The sequence below is a fragment of the Argentina silus genome, assembly GCF_951799395.1.
Source record: "Argentina silus genome assembly, chromosome: 7".
Lineage (NCBI taxonomy): Eukaryota > Metazoa > Chordata > Actinopteri > Argentiniformes > Argentinidae > Argentina > Argentina silus.
Window position 1 is genome coordinate 23,685,450 of NC_139661.1, and position 19,744 is coordinate 23,705,193.

At 49.4% G+C, this 19,744-nt stretch overlaps 3 protein-coding genes across 4 annotated transcripts; 1 reads left to right on the plus strand and 2 right to left on the minus strand.

The window, feature by feature from the left end:
- Positions 1-1,985: 1,985 nt before the first annotated feature.
- Positions 1,986-4,013, plus strand: akr1a1a (aldo-keto reductase family 1, member A1a (aldehyde reductase); the record flags this gene model as incomplete). The annotated part of the gene is made up of 8 exons (XM_083673183.1): positions 1,986-2,066; positions 2,264-2,383; positions 2,490-2,641; positions 2,814-3,009; positions 3,107-3,156; positions 3,355-3,504; positions 3,697-3,856; positions 3,948-4,013. 8 exons carry the CDS (start codon positions 1,986-1,988, stop codon positions 4,011-4,013), a joined length of 975 nt encoding a protein of 324 aa, XP_083529309.1.
- A 1,375-nt stretch (positions 4,014-5,388) lies between these two features.
- On the minus strand, positions 5,389-11,858 carry vcp (valosin containing protein). Of its 2 annotated transcripts, none has more exons than XM_083673166.1 (17): positions 11,730-11,858; positions 10,448-10,559; positions 10,104-10,276; positions 9,739-9,881; positions 9,494-9,624; positions 9,124-9,255; positions 8,803-8,905; positions 8,441-8,574; positions 8,196-8,331; positions 7,936-8,048; positions 7,597-7,761; positions 7,379-7,501; positions 7,047-7,259; positions 6,349-6,657; positions 6,005-6,160; positions 5,721-5,875; positions 5,389-5,642 (listed from the first exon to the last, which is right to left on the minus strand). In XM_083673166.1, exons 1-17 carry the CDS (start codon positions 11,744-11,746, stop codon positions 5,537-5,539), a joined length of 2,421 nt encoding a protein of 806 aa, XP_083529292.1. In that variant the 5' UTR covers positions 11,747-11,858; the 3' UTR covers positions 5,389-5,536. The 2 variants fall into 2 exon arrangements, with proteins under 2 accessions (XP_083529292.1, XP_083529291.1); XM_083673165.1 differs by lacking the exon at positions 11,730-11,858 and adding an exon at positions 10,845-10,863.
- A 450-nt stretch (positions 11,859-12,308) lies between these two features.
- fancg (FA complementation group G) lies at positions 12,309-18,018 on the minus strand. Its single transcript, XM_083673167.1, has 13 exons — positions 17,858-18,018; positions 17,401-17,494; positions 17,078-17,203; positions 16,739-16,911; positions 16,022-16,184; positions 15,425-15,555; positions 15,032-15,178; positions 14,712-14,872; positions 14,025-14,525; positions 13,888-13,928; positions 13,420-13,644; positions 13,034-13,148; positions 12,309-12,930 (listed from the first exon to the last, which is right to left on the minus strand). The coding sequence occupies exons 1-13, from the start codon at positions 17,930-17,932 to the stop codon at positions 12,816-12,818; spliced, it is 2,067 nt and encodes a 688-aa protein (XP_083529293.1). The 5' UTR covers positions 17,933-18,018; the 3' UTR covers positions 12,309-12,815.
- Positions 18,019-19,744: the final 1,726 nt, after the last annotated feature.

Sequence of the window (19,744 nt, forward strand, 5' to 3'; positions counted from 1 at the left end):
TGGTTGAGTGGCTGAATAGGTTCTGTTGTGAAGGTTCCTTCTCTCTCTGTCTTTGTCCCCCCCCCTTTCTCTCTCTCTCACTCACTCACACACACACACACACACACACTCTCTCTCTCTGACTCTACCATGACAATTAGTATTACTGTATATTTAATGAGGTACATACGCTCTCCTCTGTGAGTGTAAGTGAGTTATGTACCTGTTATCTGCCCCTGGCCTGTTGGCCCTCTGTAGATGAGTAGAGAGGGGGGTTGAATGTTTGCCACCCATTTGGGTTACAGATCAACAGATAAGGCAAGACTTTGACCTGTGTCTGTTTAAATACAGCGTGAGTTCTGGGCCTCAGACACTCAACTGACACTGTACTCTATCTCTACCTCCAAGAGCTCGCCCAGGTAAGAACCCTCACTGAACCACACTCACCATACTCTGATGGAACCTTGCCACAGGATGAAAAACAAGCAGGACTGTACTCTGTCTCTACCTTTGATGCATTGTCTTGTCTTCTCTGTAAAGTTTGCCGACAGTTTGTTTTCGAGTGCACAGTGGTTATCTAGTGGTAGAAACTCTGTTTTAATTTTTTCAGACCAAATGTCAGTATGCAGATGACAGATCTAGGTGATGGTATTCTCACTTAATCAGCATTAAGAGAAATGAATGACCCTGCAGCTACTCTACTGTACACTTTCATATTCTACTGTCACATGACATGGTAGATAATTAGAAGCGTGATGTTTTCAGAGATGCCTTTCTAGACCCAGGCTGTGACTAATGTCGTAACGTTGGATCTGCTATTTAGAGATGGAAAGCTTGGTTCATATGGAGTTCATCTCTGGAATGAAAAAAACATTTGTTAAAAAAAAAAAGAAGAGGAAAGGCAGCATCTTATATACTGTGTGTGAAGAGCAGAATGAGAGCACACACACACACACACACACACACGCACACACACACACAGATGATGTGTGCCTCACTAAACTGGTGACATACTGTGTACAGTTACAGTATGTGCTTAATGACTTCAATGTTACTGTCCTATATAGCACCTTAGCTTGCACTTAAGTGTCTCATAGATGAAATAGAGTTTAATGTACTGTACTATACTGTACTATACTGTACTCTACTGTACTGTACTCTACTGTACTGTACTATATTCTACTCTACTGTACTCTACTGTACTGTACTATACTGTACTGTACTGTACTGTACTATACTGTACTCTACTGTACTGTACTGTACTGTACTGTACTATACTGTACTGTACTATACTCTACTCTACTGTACTGTACTGTACTGTACTATACTCTACTCTACTGTACTATACTGTACTATACTATACTATACTGTACTGTACTATACTATACTGTACTCTACTGTACTCTACTGTACTATACTATACTATACTGTACTGTACTATACTGTACTATACTGTACTATACTGTACTGTACTATACTGTACTGTACTATACTGTACTGTACTGTACTATACTGTACTATACTGTACTGTACTATACTGTACTGTACTATACTGTACTATACTGTACTGTACTCTACTGTACTCTACTGTACTATACTGTACTATACTATACTGTACTATACTGTACTATACTATACTGTACTATACTATACTCACTGAACAGATATAGGAGGAATCATATACAGTATCTGTCCCCCTCCCTAAACCTGACACACACACACACACACACACACACACATACACACACACACACACACAAACCAACAGCCCCACACTCATGTGAGACCACTCTCTCTCAGAGTTAATGAATTCAGACTGGGGTGATAATCAGTAACGCAGAATTAGGAATCAGTCATGGTGTCTTTCATCTCACCAGGTCAGCTGGTTCAACCCAGGGTCACAGTGTAGTCTGGCCCGCTGCTGAAGGCGATGTTGCTGCCATTTCATTTATCCAATCATGACGAGTGTCTATCTCTCTATGTAGGGCGACCGTCTCAGCTGAAGCATGAGTTCCTACGTGACTCTCTCGTCCGGGCAGAAGATGCCCACGGTGGGGCTTGGCACCTGGAAGAGCGCCCCTGGACAGGTTAGAATACTCACTTTTACCCTACAACCCATCCATGAATTCTGAGCATTTGGGTGGTTCTGACTCTGTCTGTGTGTCTGTAGGTGAAGCAGGCGGTTCTGGTTTTGGTTCTGACTGTGTCTGTGTCTGTGTGTCTGTAGGTGAAGCAGGCGGTTCTGGTTTTGGTTCTGACTGTGTCTGTGTCTGTGTGTCTGTAGGTGAAGCAGGCGGTTCTGGCCGCTCTGGACTGTGGCTACCAACACATAGACTGTGCTGCTGCCTATAGCAACGAGCAGGAAGTGGGGCAGGCTCTGGCTCTGAAGATGGGCCCTGGGAAGGTGAGAACATCACGTGCTATGACACACACACACACACACACACACACACACACACACACACACACACACACACACACATGTCTGCCCTGTCCTGTGTTACCCCCAGGCTCTGAGTCGTGAGGAGGTGTTTGTAACGTCTAAGCTGTGGAACACTAAGCACCATCCTGAGGACGTGGAGGAGGCCTGCAGGACCAGCCTGACCCACCTGGGGCTCACCTACCTGGACCTCTACCTCATGCACTGGCCCATGGCCTTCCAGTAAGCCTCACACTCACACACACACACACATACAAATGCCTACACACACACACACACACGTGTGTGCACACCCACACGCACACGCACACGCACACACGCACACACACACACACACACACACACACACACACTGCACAGTGCTTCAAGTTGCTTGTGTGTGTGTGTGTTCCAGGCGTGGGCCTGAGCTGATGCCACGGAGACAGGATGGGAGTGTGTGTTATGCGGACACCCACTACCGGGACACCTGGGTTGCCATGGAGAGCCTGGTGGACAAAGGTCTGGTCAAGGCCATTGGCCTGTCCAACTTCAACGCCCACCAGACCGATGATGTCATCAGCATTGCCAAACACAAACCTGTGGTCAACCAGGTATGGAAAAGGGTGTGTGTGTGTGTGTGTGTGTGTGTGTGTGCGTGCGCCCATGTCTCTCTCAGTAAGTGTAAGTGTGTGTCTGTCTCTCCTGTAGGTGGAGTGCCACCCATATCTGTCCCAGGCAGGGCTGCTGTCTCACTGCCGGTCAGTGGTTGTGTATGACCCTGTGTGTGTGTGTGTGTGTGTGTGTGTATGACCCTGTGTGTGTGTGTGTGTGACTGTGTCTAATGGTCTGTGCCTCTCTGTCTCTCTGTCACGTGTGTCCATGTCTCGGTACCTGTCTCTGTGTTGTTCTACAGTATGTGTGTGTATGAATATTTGAACGGTGTGTCTCTACTTCAGGTCAGTAGGTGTGTGTGTGACGGCCTACAGTCCTCTGGGCAGTGGGGATCGGCCCTGGGCGTCGCCTACAGAGCCCTGCCTGCTGGAGGACCCTCGACTGGGGGCTATTGCCCAGCGACACCACAAGAGCCCTGCCCAGGTCATACTCAGGTAACAGCAGGGGCCTCTCTGGGTGACTCATGGTCATATGTGGTCAGATATGTCTAGGTGTGTTTGTTTAGTTATGGTCATTAGTCACGTGTGGTCAGGGGTGGTCAGGGGTGTTCAGGTGTGGTCAGGAGTGTTCAGGGGTGTTCAGGTATGACCCTCGCTGTATGACGCTCTCTGTGTGTGTCCCTCCAGATGGCATGTCCAGAGAGGTGTGGTCTGCATCCCCAAGAGTGTCACTCCCTCCAGGATCCAGCAGAACCTCCAGGTGTTTGACTTCTCTCTGTCCGATGAGGACATGAAGCAGGTCGACTCCATGAACCGTACCCAACGCTTCATAGTCCCAGCGGTGGAGGTGGGTTCTGATGACTGTACTAGTCTCATTATAAGGCCTGCTGTCTGCAGAGCCACTAACTCTCTCCACGGGTGTATTTTCTCTCTTTCAGAGGGACGGCCAAAGGGTGTGGAGAGATGGAGAACATCCTCATTTCCCCTTCCATGATCCCTACTGACCATGATCAACTTGTTTCATTTCTTCATTCTCCCAACTGACGTTAGACATATTAGTCAAGATTTGAAGATTTAATTACACAAGAATCACCTGTAAAGCTGATCTTTGCTGTTCTGTCTCCCATACATTCGTAACACAGGTATTAAACATTATAATCATCAGTTATAAAAACAGTTTATAATCATCATAGATTCTGATACTGTCATATGTTGCCATGTAATCTGAGATGATGGGTCAATAAAACAATGGAACAGAATGTGCATAAAGACATTTATGATGTATAACAGATATTTAAACCCTCAACATCAGCATCATCTGTCACTTCTGCTTTATTGGGTGAAAGGAATCCAGCCAAACCTTTGATAACCTCAGTGAAGTCAAATGTTTGAAACCAATATTTGCTATTAGTTTCTTCACTTACAAGAGTGACACTGTGTGGTCAAACGCAGGATGGCGGACACATGGGCAGAACAGACATGTCTTTGATGCTCCAAAGGGAAATGGTTGCGTCCCTGTTACAGAAATACAGGTCCAGATTGTAGGATTGATCCTGTTACGCGTCCTGAGATGTTGTAAGCCTATATCTGCCCAGACATGGTAAACACCTGGTTGTCTGAGAGAGAAACCCCTTCCTCGGTTCCCTCTCAGATCTCATTTATGACGATAACTGTCTCTCTGCTCCGCGCAGAATTGTTCCCCACAAACCTACAGCCCCTGTGGAAGCCGGGGTAAATGACAGCCAGGTTGGGAATTTAGCCAGGACTCTAGAGTCTCTAATGAACGACCATCCCTACTGTAGACCATCCCTCAGTAGAACATCCCTACTGTAGACCATCCCTACTGTAGAACATCCCTACTGTAGACCATCCCTGCTGTAGACCATCCCTACTGTAGACCATCCCTGCTGTAGACCATCCCTACTGTAGACCATCCCTACTGTAGACCATCCCTACTGTAGAACATCCCTACTGTAGACCATCCCTACTGTAGACCATCCCTACTGTAGAACATCCCTACTGTAGAACATCCCTACTGTAGACCGTCTGGGTGAATGTTAGTAAGTAAACAAAGAAATGCCAAAACAATTTTTCATTTTGTGAGATTTATTTTCAACAACATTTTCAAACTCGTCATACATTATATGCTACTGTTCATAAAAAAAAATGAAGTCATTAGCAATTTCTTTCTTTTTTTTTTTTTTTTTTTTCTTATCCTTTCTTATAGTCTAGTATAGAATCCCTTCACTAAAGGTCAGGTAGGGTTATGATATATTCAGAATGAGGCCACTCAACCCCCCCAACCCCCCCCCCAACCATACCCATCAGCCAGTCAATGACCTTTAACCCTCTACTTCGCCGCCCCCCCCCCCACCCCTCAAACCAAGCGGCTACATGCTTTCTCCCCCCGAGGGAAAATAATACAAAAAGAAACACATGAAAGAAGCACAGTCCTAAAAATGTGGAATTTGATGTGTGTTTGTACAAGTTGTGATCCCAGAATTGGCCACAGTGGGGCGCTGTGTACCTAGCCGTACAGGTCGTCATCGTTGTCTTCGTTAAAGACTGGCCCAGTACCGCTGCCTCCGGAACCCTGGGTGGGTCCGCTGCCCCCTGGAGCAGTGGAGGGAAACCTGCCGGAGAGGAAGAGGTTAGCAATCAATTATTATTTAAATATAATTTAGAAATCTGACACACACACACACACACACCTGAAGCTGCCGAAACCACGGCTCTGCTGCAGTGTCTGGGCGAACATCTCGTATTTACGGATGTCGTTGTCACTGACGGAGCGACGGGCAAATCGCATGGCCTCCTCAAAGTGGTCCTTCCTGATCTCTGGCACAGGGTCGTCCTCCTCCACCTCCTGGAGAGAGAGAGAGAGAGGGGGGGGGGGGGTTACTCGATTCAGAAGTGAAGAGAGATCAGGGTGTGACTGGTCTGCTCTGTGGCAGACATGCAGGGAGTGAGATGGAAGGCAGGGTGGAGGACTGACCATGGCGGACGGGTTGGTCTGCCTCTCCCTCTCCCTGCGGATCTCATTCTCGATGCACTCTCTGATGGCCAGTTTACAAGCCCGCTGGCAGATCTCCGTAAGGTCAGCCCCCGAGAAGCCATTGGTCATCTTAGCCAGGAAGTCCAGGTCCACGTCCTATAGGAGACAAGAACATGGTTTAACCAATCAGCTGTAGGATATGGGTTCCAGAGAAATCTCTCTCTCTCTCCGCGAGTGTGTTGTGGTAGAGCAGGAATAGTATATAACTCTCCCAGGGGTTGGCCTTCAGTATATTGACCCCTCTGGTCAGGCAATGGTATAGTGGTGAGCTGTGTGTGTCTAACCTTGCTGATGGGACTCTTGCGGAGGTTGGCCTTGAGGATATTGATCCTGCTCTTCTCGTCAGGCAGGGGGATGTAGATGAGTTGGTCCAGCCGACCGGGTCGGAGGATGGCCGGGTCGATGATGTCAGGTCTGTTGGTGGCGCCGATGATGAAGACGTTCTTCTTGCTGGACATGCCGTCCATCTCCGTCAGGATCTGGTTGATGACACGGTCGGCGGCTCCGCCCCCGTCACCGACGTTACCGCCACGGGCCTTCGCTATGGAGTCCAGCTCATCAAAGAACAACACGCACGGAGCCGCCTGTCGAGCCTGGAGACGCGTACGAGAAGAGGTGACATCACACCACACATCTCAGGTTACATCACACCACACATCTCAGCTGACATCACACCACACATCTCAGGTTACATCACACCACACATCTCAGCTGACATCACACCACACATCTCAGCTGACATCACACCACACATCTCAGCTGACATCACACCACACATCTCAGGTGACATCACACCATACATCTCAGCTGACATCACACCATACATCTCAGCTGACATCACACCACACATCTCAGGTTACATCACACCATACATCTCAGGTTACATCACACCACACATCTCAGGTTACATCACACCACACATCTCAGCTGACTCCTGAGATAGAGCCACGTCACTGTGCCAGGCCAGCCATATGTATCTCACCTTGTCGAAGATCTCCCTGACGTTGGCCTCGGACTCCCCGAACCACATGGTGAGCAGCTCTGGTCCCTTGATGGAGATGAAGTTGGCCTGGCACTCGTTGGCGATGGCCTTGGCCAGCAGGGTCTTACCGCAGCCGGGGGGGCCGTAGAAGAGCACCCCCTTGGACGGGGTCATGCCAAACTTCAGGAACTTGTCTGGGTGCTCCACTGGGTACTGTGGAGTGGAGGAGGTCAGAGGGTCAGGAAACTGACATGGCCAATTTACAGATGTCACCTATCTAGCAGTGTGTGTGTGTGTGTGTGTGTGTGTGTGTGTGTGTGTGTGTGTCATACCTGCACCAGCTCCTGCAGCTCTCTCTTGACATCTTCCAGGCCTCCGATATCCTCCCAGTTGATGTTGGGCACCTCCACCACAGTCTCTCTCAGGGCGGACGGGTTACTCTGGCTCAGAGCCCACTGGAACACACAAAAATTAGTTATTAGTTAGCTTAACTTCCAGCAGTCTCCAGGTCGCAGGTCATGTCGTAGGCCCGAGGTAGTGATGTTCTTACCCTGAAGTCGTCCATGGTGACAGCCAGAGAGTTCATGACCTCTGCGTCGATGGTCTCATCCTCCAGGTCAATCAGGTCCATCTTCTTACGGATGGCCTGGAGGGCTGCCTCAGAGCACAGGGCTGCCAGGTCAGCGCCCACATGCCCATGGGTCTCATTGGCCACCTACAGAGAGAGGAGGAGAGAGTTAAACACAGATCGAAGCTGTCATAGAGATGCTTGGGGGGGCGACGACAGGATTCTTCTACTATTCTAAGGTGCAATCTGAGTCTTCTTCATACAAACATTCTTCCAAAAGCAGTTCAAACAGACAAATATTAGGGGCTGAGTTGTGCACACCTGTTCCAGATCAACATCGTCAGCCAGTTTCATGTTCTTGGTGTGAATCTGCAGAATCTCCAGCCTGCCTGTAGCATCAGGGATGCCGATGTCCACCTCCCTGTCAAAACGCCCTGGCAACACAAACACAGCCAATAAAAACGTTAGAAAGCAACACACAATCACAGACACACAACCAAGGACAACAAGAAGAGGACACTGTAACCCCTTCCGCTGTAAACGTTTGTGTGTGTGTGTGTGTGTGTGTATGTGTGTCTTACCAAATCTCCTGAGAGCAGGGTCGATGCTGTTGGGTCTGTTGGTGGCAGCCATGACGATAACATGAGCCCTCTGCTTCAGCCCGTCCATCAGAGTCAGGAGCTGAGACACGATACGCCTCTCGACCTCGCCATGGGTCTACACACACACACACCACAAAGTTAACACTTAACCTTGAAATACCTTGATTTAGCTGTGTTTCCAACCCTGCCTGAAACGTTCCCTCCCCCCCTTCTCTCTCCCTCACCTTCTCTCTCTTAGGGGCGATAGCATCCAGCTCGTCTATGAAGATGATGGCAGGAGCGTTCTTCTCTGCCTCCTCAAACGCCTTCCTCAAGTTACTCTCACTCTCCCCAGCCAGCTTACTCATGATCTCAGGACCTGGAACAGACAAACAAACAAATAAATAAATCATGAAAACGACCAGTAATGGAAACGACCAGTAATGGAAACGACCAGTAATGGCTACACTTCTGTATTGTAACAACACATTATTGTTGCTATTGTTGCTAGTTACATTGGGGGGAGACAGATTTCGTCCCAGCCTACTAGTTACATTGGGAGGAGACAGAGGTGACTTGAATAAATTAGAACTGGACTGGCTCTCACCATTAATGAGGAAGAAGAAAGCTCCGGTCTCGTTGGCCACAGCTCGGGCGATCAGGGTCTTTCCTGTACCAGGGGGTCCGTACAGCAGAATACCACGAGGGGGCTGGAGAGGAGGAGAGATAATTCAACGTCACTCTTCACTTCTTTTAGATTAGGACAGACAGCATAAGGACCCGGTCACAATAACCAGCTAAATATGCCACGAAATACGCTTTTCTGTTCTATAATGGAAAATAAAGTTATTGGCTATTCACCAATTCCCTACACTCTGGAATGCATTTATTTTTTTTAATCTCAAATATTCAACAGATTGTGTCTCACCTTGACTCCGATGGCCTTGAACAGAGCTGGGTGTCTCAGAGGCAGCTCCACCATCTCCTTGATCTGAGCCAGCTGCTTCCGCACTCCTCCTATGTCGTCATAGCCCACCTCGTTCAGGGACTCCTCCTCATCCTACAAGCACACACACACAAACTTTACACCTTCACAAAAATAAAGAACTCTAGAGGTTCATCCATGTGTACTTACACACCCAATCCCAAATCAATCCCTAGGCTACATCTTCAAGGACTAGATAGCTGTCAACAATAGGCGGAGTACTCTGAGGAAAGGGCAGGGTGGAGCTGCTACCTGGTTGCTTATACCCATCTTATCTTGATGGGTGTTTTAACCAACTGGTTGCCTGACCCACCTCTCTCCTGATTGGCTCTCCCTCGCAGTGGATGACTGTATCCGGGGCGACGATGCAGTAGGGGTTGGGGTCAGTCTCCACCACCTTGAACTCCACAGCACGCATGCCCCCACGGACCAGGAAGATATCACCTACACAAAACACATCATGGCAACACCTCGGTTGAACAGCCAAAAGCTGTCATGCATCGCAATCAAGTTCTCCATCACATATCTGTCCTGTGTGTGTGTGTGTGTACTGCTCACCCTTGCGGATGGGCCGGTAGGCCTCTAGGAAGTAGGGTTTGAGGTAGACCTCAAACAGGTTTCCAGTGATTCCCTCTACTGTGTCGTCTATGGGGAGAACATGGATCCTCTTCCCATACTTCACATCAGGACACGGCTGGATACTGCAGGAGAGGGAAGGGAGATCAGACACCACGTGTCATTTACCTTTATCTCACCAGGCAAGTTAACTGAGAACACATTCCATGGGAACACAATCCGAAAGTGGAAATATCAGTGGGGAAAGGCGCCATGTCTAATTAAATTATAAGATAGATGTAAACAACAGTACATGAAGCAAGGGGTATTGGAAAGTTGTAGTGTGTGTGTGTGTGTGTGAGTCCCACCTTATGACATCTCCCAGGCGGACCCTCAGGTTGTTGCGGACCACCCTGTTCATACGGACCTTCTCATCAGAGCAGGTGTCATCAGAGAGAACGATGCACACGGTCTCTCTCCTCTTCTTACCCTTCATCAACACTGTGTCCCCACGGAACAGCTGCAGCTCATCCATCTTAGCCTACACACACACACACACACACACACACAGCGTGACCTCATGGCAGCAGCAAGGTACTGTGACACCTGATCATCATTTACACTAGACATACACAAGGACATCTGATGATGTCAACACACCAGTGGACTGTTGATTTGATTTGCCAGTTAACCAACAACCACCATCAGTTACCTGAGACAGCGAGACCACACTGTTGTCCTCATTGATGGACTCATCAACAATTAATCTGTTAGGTCTGCTCTTCTGCTTCAAAATCGCAGTGGAAAGATCATCATTTTTTTGGCTGTGGAAAGAATGGAAACAAAAAAAAAGTTAACTTAAGCTTGACCACCAGATTTCACTGTAACTTGCTCAACCCAAAGGCAATATGATCCCTGTACACTCATGTTTTGTAACTACCTATTGTAGCGTTAATGCTACTGATTCCGCGACATCATTAGCTAGGTAGAGCTAACAGTCCACTAGCTACCTAGCGAATACGCTAGGCTAGGTCTTTATTAAATATTGTACAGGCTTAATGACAAGCTACCTCAGCCTGGTAACTGGTTCAGAAAAGTCCACGACTCACTTTACTTGGCTAGTTTCCATTATTCATTGCTGGCTACTTTCAGTTTCGTGATGATCTTAGTCGCCACATTAGCTAGCTCGGCTAACTTAGCCCAGATGACACAGCAAAAGCCTAAGGACAAACAACTTCACAATCCCGATTAATTGGCAGGCAAGCTAGTGCCATTTCCATCAGCTCCGTTAACTGAACTGATATTCACAAGTGTATAAACATGTCATGACACTTCCAAATAAGAATGTCAAAACAACATTTTAAAAGAAGCTTAGCTCATATAATGTAGCCGGAGGATAGCCTAGCGAGCTAACGTTGGAAGGCCACTCTTCTCCAGCTGGGCTTCGACAACAGTCAGTCGACTGAAGTTCTCATGACAAGTTGTTGAAGTGACCTCATTACTCTACTGTATTGTTGTAGACATATTCACTATTTCATAGGTAATGTCCTGGGTGTTATTCATGCCGGGCAGGACGTCAGAAGCGAGGCCGAGGTAAGAGAGAGAACTACTGTGCCGGTAGGCCTCGGTGACAGGCTAGCCTACCCCGCTAGCTGTCACTGACTCACTCACGTTAGCTCGCCAACTTGGTGAGTTTGTTCATTTGGGTTTCCAAACGGCGACATCGTGTTGACAGTGTAATAACATGTAATAACATAAGCAAACCGATTATTACCTAGCTACCTAGCTAGCTAGCTCCACGGTGGCAGGGCTCGACGTTTACAAGCACATAAAAAAAATAGCTGTATGCTAGCTAGCTAGTTAGCTTCCTCGCTACCTCTCCTTTCACGAAACGGAGCTGAGGTAAAATATCCGACAGCTCGTCCGGAGAGACAGTCGGACCCTTCGCCTCTGGAGCTAATCGAGAGGCCATGTTGACCCCAGCGCCCACTCACTCTGCCGCAGAGGCCATGGTTCCGCTCCTGAGGTGGTGTGATGAAGCCGCTGGCGCTGCGCGAAGCTTTGTTAGCGAAGTTCCTTCACGGCGTCGCGTCCTCTGCCGCGACTCCGGCTCGCGCACGCGGCTCGTTCACGGCGCCGTCAAAGCTGACGAGCAGGAAACGCCCACTAGGGATAAACACCCAATGAGATCCTTGTTTTCTGACGTTTCGAGGAATATGACAGAATCCCGACCAATGACATGTCGATGGGAGGGCCTTACGTTCAGGAACTTGTATCTCATTGGTTGAATCGTTCTTTGGCTATTGGTTTAGACGCCTGTCCTCAAGTAGATGTGCTCCAATTGGGGGACACCGCGTTGACGGTCAGGGGGAGAAATCCATGATGCGCTCATGCTTCAAGGACGGGGAACAAAATATCTCAACAATAATTATTATTAATTCTAAGATGATGATAGAATTGTCTAAGAATTTGATAATTAGTCAAATTTTCCATGGGTCAACTACTCATGTCATAAAGCACTGAACTCAACCCATCCAACAGGAAACAACAATGTAAAAAGAAGACATCAGAAATCCATCATAAATATTTAATAATGCAGATTGGGCCAGACAGAGTGCTGCTGTTCCACTGCTGACTTCATTGGGACCGAATGGGAACCACAACTACATGAATCCACATTTACACATTCACAAGCACACTATTAGACACATACAGTCAGTGGTTGTGCTGATTGGAGGTATCTCCTAGAGGTGTCTGTTCCCCTCCTTTGGGCAGTGTGGCGATGGGTCCACTGGTTTCACCCTCCCAGCACAGCTCTGGCTCACAGCTCCACAGCCAGTCTGCCAAAGCAGAGTGGTTTTACCACAGAATTATAGCAGAATAATATTCTAGATTTATTATATCTGTAGGTTTTACACAGAGTCCAAGTCTGCCCACCAAGGGCTCTGCGTCAGTGTGCCTGGATTGGGCATCCATGCCAGGTCAGTAGTAACGACTGTCTACTGGTCCAGTGTATTGGAGCCCCTATGGGTAGGGCCAGGAGTTTTTCCTGTGGTTGGTAGGTTAGTAGTCACTAGCCCTTATGAAGTCGCTCCTGTCCTGTGACTGTGACGGAGCTCCTCCACTCTGCGGCGGAGGTCTGTGGGGTCCAGGGAAGGGCCCGTCTGGGGGTCCTGGAGGTACAGAGGGAGACCCCTGGAACAAGAGGAGGCAAGCAGGAAGTGGACTGTGAGTCTGAAACGATCCTAACCCTGGTAAATCCAGCTGAGAAGCTCTAGTGGGGTGAACAGTCTCTTACTCTGAGGAAGGCTCCTTGGTGGAGCTCCAGGCCTTCTCCCAGGAGGCTGCTGCCTCCTGCCTCCTCCCCAGCCTCCACAACACCTCACCCAGCCACAGCCCAGTACTAGCACACCCTAGAGCAACACACACACACACAACCTTACAACTATATCATCAAGGAAACAGGCAGACAGTCATGACATTGGTGAGCTGATTGAAAGAAAAAAAGAAAAAGAAAATCCTAGCATTGTGACTGCCTATGGCCCCTGGTCTGAGCATTGATTACTATCTTATGATGATTGATGGATAGATGATTCACTTACTTAAACAAATGTATTTGTTGTAAGTCGCTTTGGATAAAGGCGTCTTGCCATAAATGTAGTGTAAATGATGGAAGTACAGTACCTGTTGAAGCCTGCTGGCTGAGCTGCAGGTCTCTCAGGGCTTCCCTCAGCTGGTCTCTGTGTGTGAAGCTGACCCCTCTGCCAGCCAGCGCCAGCCCCTTCAGCCTCTGAAGGGCACTCAGTCCCAGGACAGGCCCTGGTCCAGGCCCAGGCCCAGACCCAGGCTCCTGCTGTCCCCTGAGCCCCCCACAGCCCACGCCAACACCAGGGGCCTGAGACAGCCAACCTTCAGAACAACATCAACATAATCCACATACAACATCAACATAATCCACATACAACATCAACATAATCCACATATAACATCAACATAATCCACATACAACATCAACATAATCCACATACAACATCAACATAATCCACATACAACATCAACATAATCCACATATAACATCCAAAACCCAACATCTACCGTTCGTGCAGACTAGAGCAAGTGATTGCTATCATTACAGCCAATCTGAGTCCTCACCTTTCTGTTTGACACACACCTTCACCAGTAGGTTGATGCACCTGAAACACAGCACATTCCCTCAGAACTGTAAAAAAACCACACACCAGAAAACACAAACACAGGCAGCTCCACTCAGGTGTAATGGTCCTACTCACCTGGTGTAGTGGGTCAGAGCCTGCTTCCAGTCCTTCAGATGGGTGTAGCAGTGGGCCTGAAGGAGGTGGGCAGCCCCAGCCCAGAGCACCGTACCCAGCCTGTCCTGCCCTGCACCCAGCCCGTCCTGCCCTGTACCCAGCCCGTCCTGTCCTGTACCCAGCCCGTCCTGTCCTGTACCCAGCCCGTCCTGTCCTGTACCCAGCCCGTCCTGTCCTGTACCCAGCGCGTCTGGAGACCAAGACCCAGACTCCCACCACCCCTCCACTGGCTCCTCCAGCAGCAACCTCTCTGGTAGCAGCTCCAGAGTGGTACTGATGACCTCATCACACAGCGCCAGGCAGTCAGCGGGCCTCTGGGCCATGAGCAGGGCGGAGCCGGCCTCCAGGTAGAGCTCCGGTATCCTGGGAAGGGGAGGCGTCTCCGGATGCCGTCCTGTGACTGGGTGGTCAGACTGAAGAGCAGCCAGGAGGTCCAGGTAGTCTTCTACTCCCTCTGACACCCTACAGCGTCATTACAACCACAGGACAATAGTTCACTCAGGTGTGTCATGTTTACAGGATATAAACACTCACCGTTTCATATTCAGTGTAATATTAGGATGCATAATATGACTGTATTATTCTGGGCTGCTATATAGTTATATTCAAACTCGACTGTGTTCTTCTGAAGGTAGAGTACCACAGTACCTTCCATGAAGGACGCTCTTCAAGGCCAGGCGGTGCAGGATGCTGAGGGGAGAGGGGACTGAGAGCAGGCTGCTCAGGGATTGGCCACGGAGGAGAGAGTCAGGGCAGAGGAGAGGGGGTCCCGCTGCTCCAGACTCAGTGGCAGGAGGCAACATCAGGGTCTGGGCAGACAGAGAACCTCCATCATACCTCTGGCATATGCAGGCTAAGTCACATGTTGTCATGCCGTGTGTGTGTGTGTGTGTGGGTGAACGTGTGTGTGTGTGTGTGTGTGTGTGTGTGTGTGTGTGTGTGTGTGTGTGAACGTGTGTGTTACTCACTGAGTGTAGCAGGCGTAGAGCCTGGACTTCTGCCTGTGTGTTCCCCAGCTGTCTGTAGACCAGCGTGCTCTGGTGCAGTGCACACACACAGCTAGAGTCTGCCTCCAGGGCCCTCCTGTAACACTGCAGTGCGCTGTGTGGACGACCCTGGACAAACACACACCTCAGTCTTAGCAAACATGCTAATTCAGCTGTCAGTAGGGTGTGTTAACTGTAATCAAGTGAGTGATGTGCTAACTCTTTTTAAACCTTTGTGTGTGTGTGTGTGTGTGTGTGTGTGTGTGTGTGTGTGTCTGTGTGTGCCATACGGTAGAAGCAGGGGCCTGAGAGGTGGTGTGTGTGTGTGTGTGTGTGTGTGTGTGTGTGTGTGTGTGTGTGTGTGTGTGTGTGTACCATACGGGCGAAGCAGAGGCCTGAGAGGTGGTGTGTGTGTGCTAGTAGAGCTCTGGGGGCTGGCAGGGAGGTTCCTGTCTGGAGAACATCCAGGGCTTCTGAACAACGACCTTCACTTAGCCACTCAGCACCTGGACAGGACAGGGAGGGGTTAAGCTGTCATTACAGAGACTGGACAGGGAGGGGTTAAACTGTCATTACAGAGACTGGACAGAGAGGGGTTAAACTGTCATTACAGAGACAGGACAGAGAGGGGTTAAACTGTCATTACAGAGACTGGACAGAGAGGGGTTAAACTGTCATTACAGAGACTGGACAGAGAGGGGTTAAACTGTCATTACAGAGACAGGACAGAGAGGGGTTAAACTGTCATTACAGAGACAGGACAGAGAGGGGTTAAACTGTCATTACAAAGACTGGACAGAGAGGGGTTATACTGTCATTACAGAGACTGGACAGAGAGGGGTTAAGCTGTCATTACAGAGACAGGACAGGTAAGGGTTAAGTCTCTACCTCTGGGCAGGACTGGGTCAGAAATATTAGAATTACACAACATACAAACATGGCACAGAAGTAAGAGCCCTGAACGGTGCACACCTTGAGCAATCACAGTGCAGATCTGCAGGAGGTCTTTCAGCTCTCTGGGCTTCAATACCACCAGAGGAGCACCACTCTTCACCCCCATGTCCTCCACTACTGCACCCCTCCTCTCCTCCCCCTCTCCTGCACCCTCTCCCTCTAGGAGAGAGAGAAACTCCTCCTACAATGGAGACAAGGGACCAGACAAACACAGCATCACAATGACAATACAATGTGAGGGGTTTTGTGGCTGGTTACGACAACAACTGTTCACAACTAGGTTGTCATTGTCCCACACAAATGTTTTCCTTTGCTTTCAGAGGACACAGATTATCCACCTGGACCAGCAGCAGCTCATGTTTTCTCTTTCAGTAGGTCATTGTGAAAAACAGTAACTGTGCTGTTGTTCTATGACCTAAATCCTTCTGTACAAACGTGTTTCTACTCTCATCCTATTCTTTCATCTCTGACGTGTACAACACATACACACACTGGACAACACATACACACACTGGACAAAAACCAAACCAGTTACATGTGACATGGACATAAACAAACATCAATACAATTCATTCTTAGGTTGACTGAGGGGAAAGCCTCAAAAGTATATTTATCTAACACACACACACACACACACACACACACACACACACAAACACACACACACACACACACACACACACACACACACACACACACACACACACACACACACACACACACACACACACACACCCTCAGGTCCTGTATGGTCCCCAGTCTGCAGGTGGCCAGCAGGAGAGCCCACTGCATGCAGAGTAGCTGCAGGGTGCAGGAGCGCAGGGATGTGCATCCCAGGGACGTCAGGACTGCACGCCAGAACGCCTGGGGGTCGGGAGGAGGGGGCTCACAACCTAGCCCCTGTAGAGCTGGGGGGTAGGAGGGGGATAGGGAGGGGAATAGGAGGGGGGTTGGGAGAGACATTTGAAGTTCATGACATCAGAGGAACATTACTGTGATTAGAAATGGGTCACTATTACTAGTAGCCAGGTCCTGGTCACGGGTCACTATTACTAGTAGCCAGGTCCTGGTCACCTCTCTCCAGGCCGTGGGCGAGGACCCACTCTGCCTCCAGGAGCTCCGTCTGACTGAGGGAAAACACACAGGAGTTGTAGACCGCTGTCAGCTCCAACTGGACATGGTCTGGAACAGCAGGGACACCTGGAGGTGATACAGGACATGGGAGGAGGGACGGAGGATATGAGAGAAGAGAGGATGAGTGGTGGAGGACAGGAGGACACAGAGGGGGAGAGAAGTGGATACTAGATAGACAACATAATTGTCTGGTTCAGTTGCACAGAAAATAGCTTTCCATCTCGAAGCTACTCCTGTTCCAGACGACCAGGGAGATGTCACACCTTGAAGTTTTCTCAGAAGCTTGTGACTCTCCAAGTAGCAACATTTCAGCCATGTTCGGTCGTGGCCAGGACGTGTTTGTCGTCTGTCGCATCTCTGAAATGACACAGGACAGCAGACTGAACAGGACAGCAGACAGAACAGGACAGAAGACTGAACAGGACAGCAGACAGAACAGGACAGCAGACAGAACAGGACAGAAGACTGAACAGGACAGCAGACAGAACAGGACAGCAGACAGAACAGGACAGCAGACAGAACAGGACAGCAGACAGAACAGGACAGAGGACTGAACAGGACAGAAGACTGAACAGGACAGAAGACTGAACAGGACAGAAGACTGAACAGGACAGCAGACAGAACAGGACAGCAGACTGAACAGGACAGAAGACTGAACAGACTGCTGTCTTCTCTACCCTTCAACTGCTGACCGGCTAACAGACATCAACTATATCTCACCTTCCACTTGTTTACGATGGCGTTATTTTCTTCAACCCAGATGTCCAGCAAAGATGGAGGCATGTCATGGTCCATCACGATTTATACGAAATCGTTGAAATAAAATGTTTTATTGGATTACAAGAGATACAGAGAGATACAACTCCCCGAGTCTGCCGTTGTTGTTTGGAACTTTCCCTCGCTGGGACAGGAACTGTCAGCGGAGCGGTACTGCCCCCTGTCGGACAACAGCAGTCTACTCACCTGGCTGCTCCAGCCATGGACGTCCATGCGGTGGCGCCACTTAAACACACAAGAGAAGATAAATACCCATTAAATGATAAGGAGGTAGCTATTCTGCCAAGAGAGGCTTATTAAGGGACAGTGTTGGGTGTTCTGGTTCTGGGGATGTTTAGGAGTGTGTGAGCGTCTCTCAGGCCTTTGCTGATGCTGTGACTATGAGCACAATACCACCAATGCTGCTGCAGTACCATGGTTCATATCACACACACACACACACACACACACACACACACACACACACACACACATACACACACGCACCACACACACAGCCTCAACAATACAAGGTAATGCAATCCGAAACCTTAATTGTATTGCAGCTGAGTCACCCGTGAGCTTGCCAGGACCACTTTGTCCGCCCAAGGTGACTTCTCACCTTTCCTCCCCACCCTCCCTTTCCCCCCCCCCCGCCCTCCCTTCCTCCCCCCGCCTCCTCCTCTTTTCATCCCCCACGCCCTCCTCCTCCTCCTCCTCCTCTTGCACCTGCTCAGATCACAGACAAGTCTTCATATCACCATGAGAGACAAGGGATGCTCCAAATCCTCACTGTAACCCCCCCCCTTCCTATCCACTCCAGCTTGCCTCCCTCCCTCCCTCCCTCCCTGCCTCCCTCCCTCCCTCCCTCCCCCCCCCCCTCCCTCCCTCCCTCCCTGCCTCCCTCCCTCCCCACCCTCCCTTCCCCCCCCCGCCCTCCCTTCCTCCCCCCGCCTCCTCCTCTTTTCATCCCCCACGCCCTCCTCCTCCTCCTCCTCCTCCTCTTGCACCTGCTCAGATCACAGACAAGTCTTCCTATCACCATGAGAGACAAGGGATGCTCCAAATCCTCACTGTAACCCCCCCCCTTCCTACCCACCCCAGCTTGCCTCCCTCCCTCCCTCCCTCCCTGCCTCCCTCCCTCCCTCCCTCCCTCCCTGCCTCCCTCCCTCCCTGCCTCCCTCCCTGCCTCCCTCCCCCCTCCCTCCCTCCCTCCCTCCCTCCCTCCCTCCCTCCCTCCCTCCCTCCCTCCCTCCCCTCTCTGTGAGGAGATGGACTCGTTGAACCCAGTGTGGCAGCAGTACCAACTCAATCATTCTGATGTTCGTCTCTTTCTTTGTTTTTTGTTTTTTTTGGTGATCAAGTTTTGATTATTTTTTTGAGACGACAGAATGTTTTAGTGCCTTCGGCAAGTATTCAGACCCCTTCACTTTTCTCAATTTCAAATGGATTAAATGAAAAGAATTTGCCATCAATACACACACAATACCCCAGAATGACAAAGCGAAAACAAGTTTTTAGAAATTTCTGTAAATTTATTAAAATTGTAATACAGAAATACCAATACCACATATACATAAGTATTCAGACCCTTTGCACACAAAGGATGCACCATGACCCATGACACTCTTAAAATGAGCTAAAATGCAAAAATCTCATCAACAAATCACCATCACTCTGCCTCTGTCCTGCCTCTGTCTCTGCCTCTGTCTCTGCCTCTGCCTCTGTCCTGCCTCTGTCTCTGTCTCTGCCTCTGTCTCTGTCCTGCCTCTGTCCTGCCTCTGTCTCTGTCTCTGCCTCTGTCTCTGTCTCTGTCTCTGCCTCTGTCTCTGCCTCTGCCTCTGCCTCTGC

What these genes read in the sequence shown, in the direction of transcription:
- vcp (XM_083673166.1), bottom strand. An exon ending in TCGCCCCTAAGAGAGAGAAG is followed by an intron (nt 8,332 to 8,440) that starts GTGAGGGAGAGA and finishes GTGTGTGTGTAG; the next exon opens with ACCCATGGCGAGGTCGAGAG. An exon ending in AGACCAACCCGTCCGCCATG is followed by an intron (nt 5,876 to 6,004) that starts GTCAGTCCTCCA and finishes CTCTCTCTCCAG; the next exon opens with GAGGTGGAGGAGGACGACCC.
- fancg (XM_083673167.1), bottom strand. Translation starts at nt 17,932, where the DNA reads ATGGACCATGACATGCCTCCATCTTTGCTGGACATCTGGGTTGAAGAA. An exon ending in GGACCATACAGGACCTGAGG is followed by an intron (nt 16,185 to 16,738) that starts GTGTGTGTGTGT and finishes TCTCCATTGTAG; the next exon opens with GAGGAGTTTCTCTCTCTCCT. An exon ending in GCTCTGACCCACTACACCAG is followed by an intron (nt 13,929 to 14,024) that starts GTGAGTAGGACC and finishes GCTGTGTTTCAG; the next exon opens with GTGCATCAACCTACTGGTGA.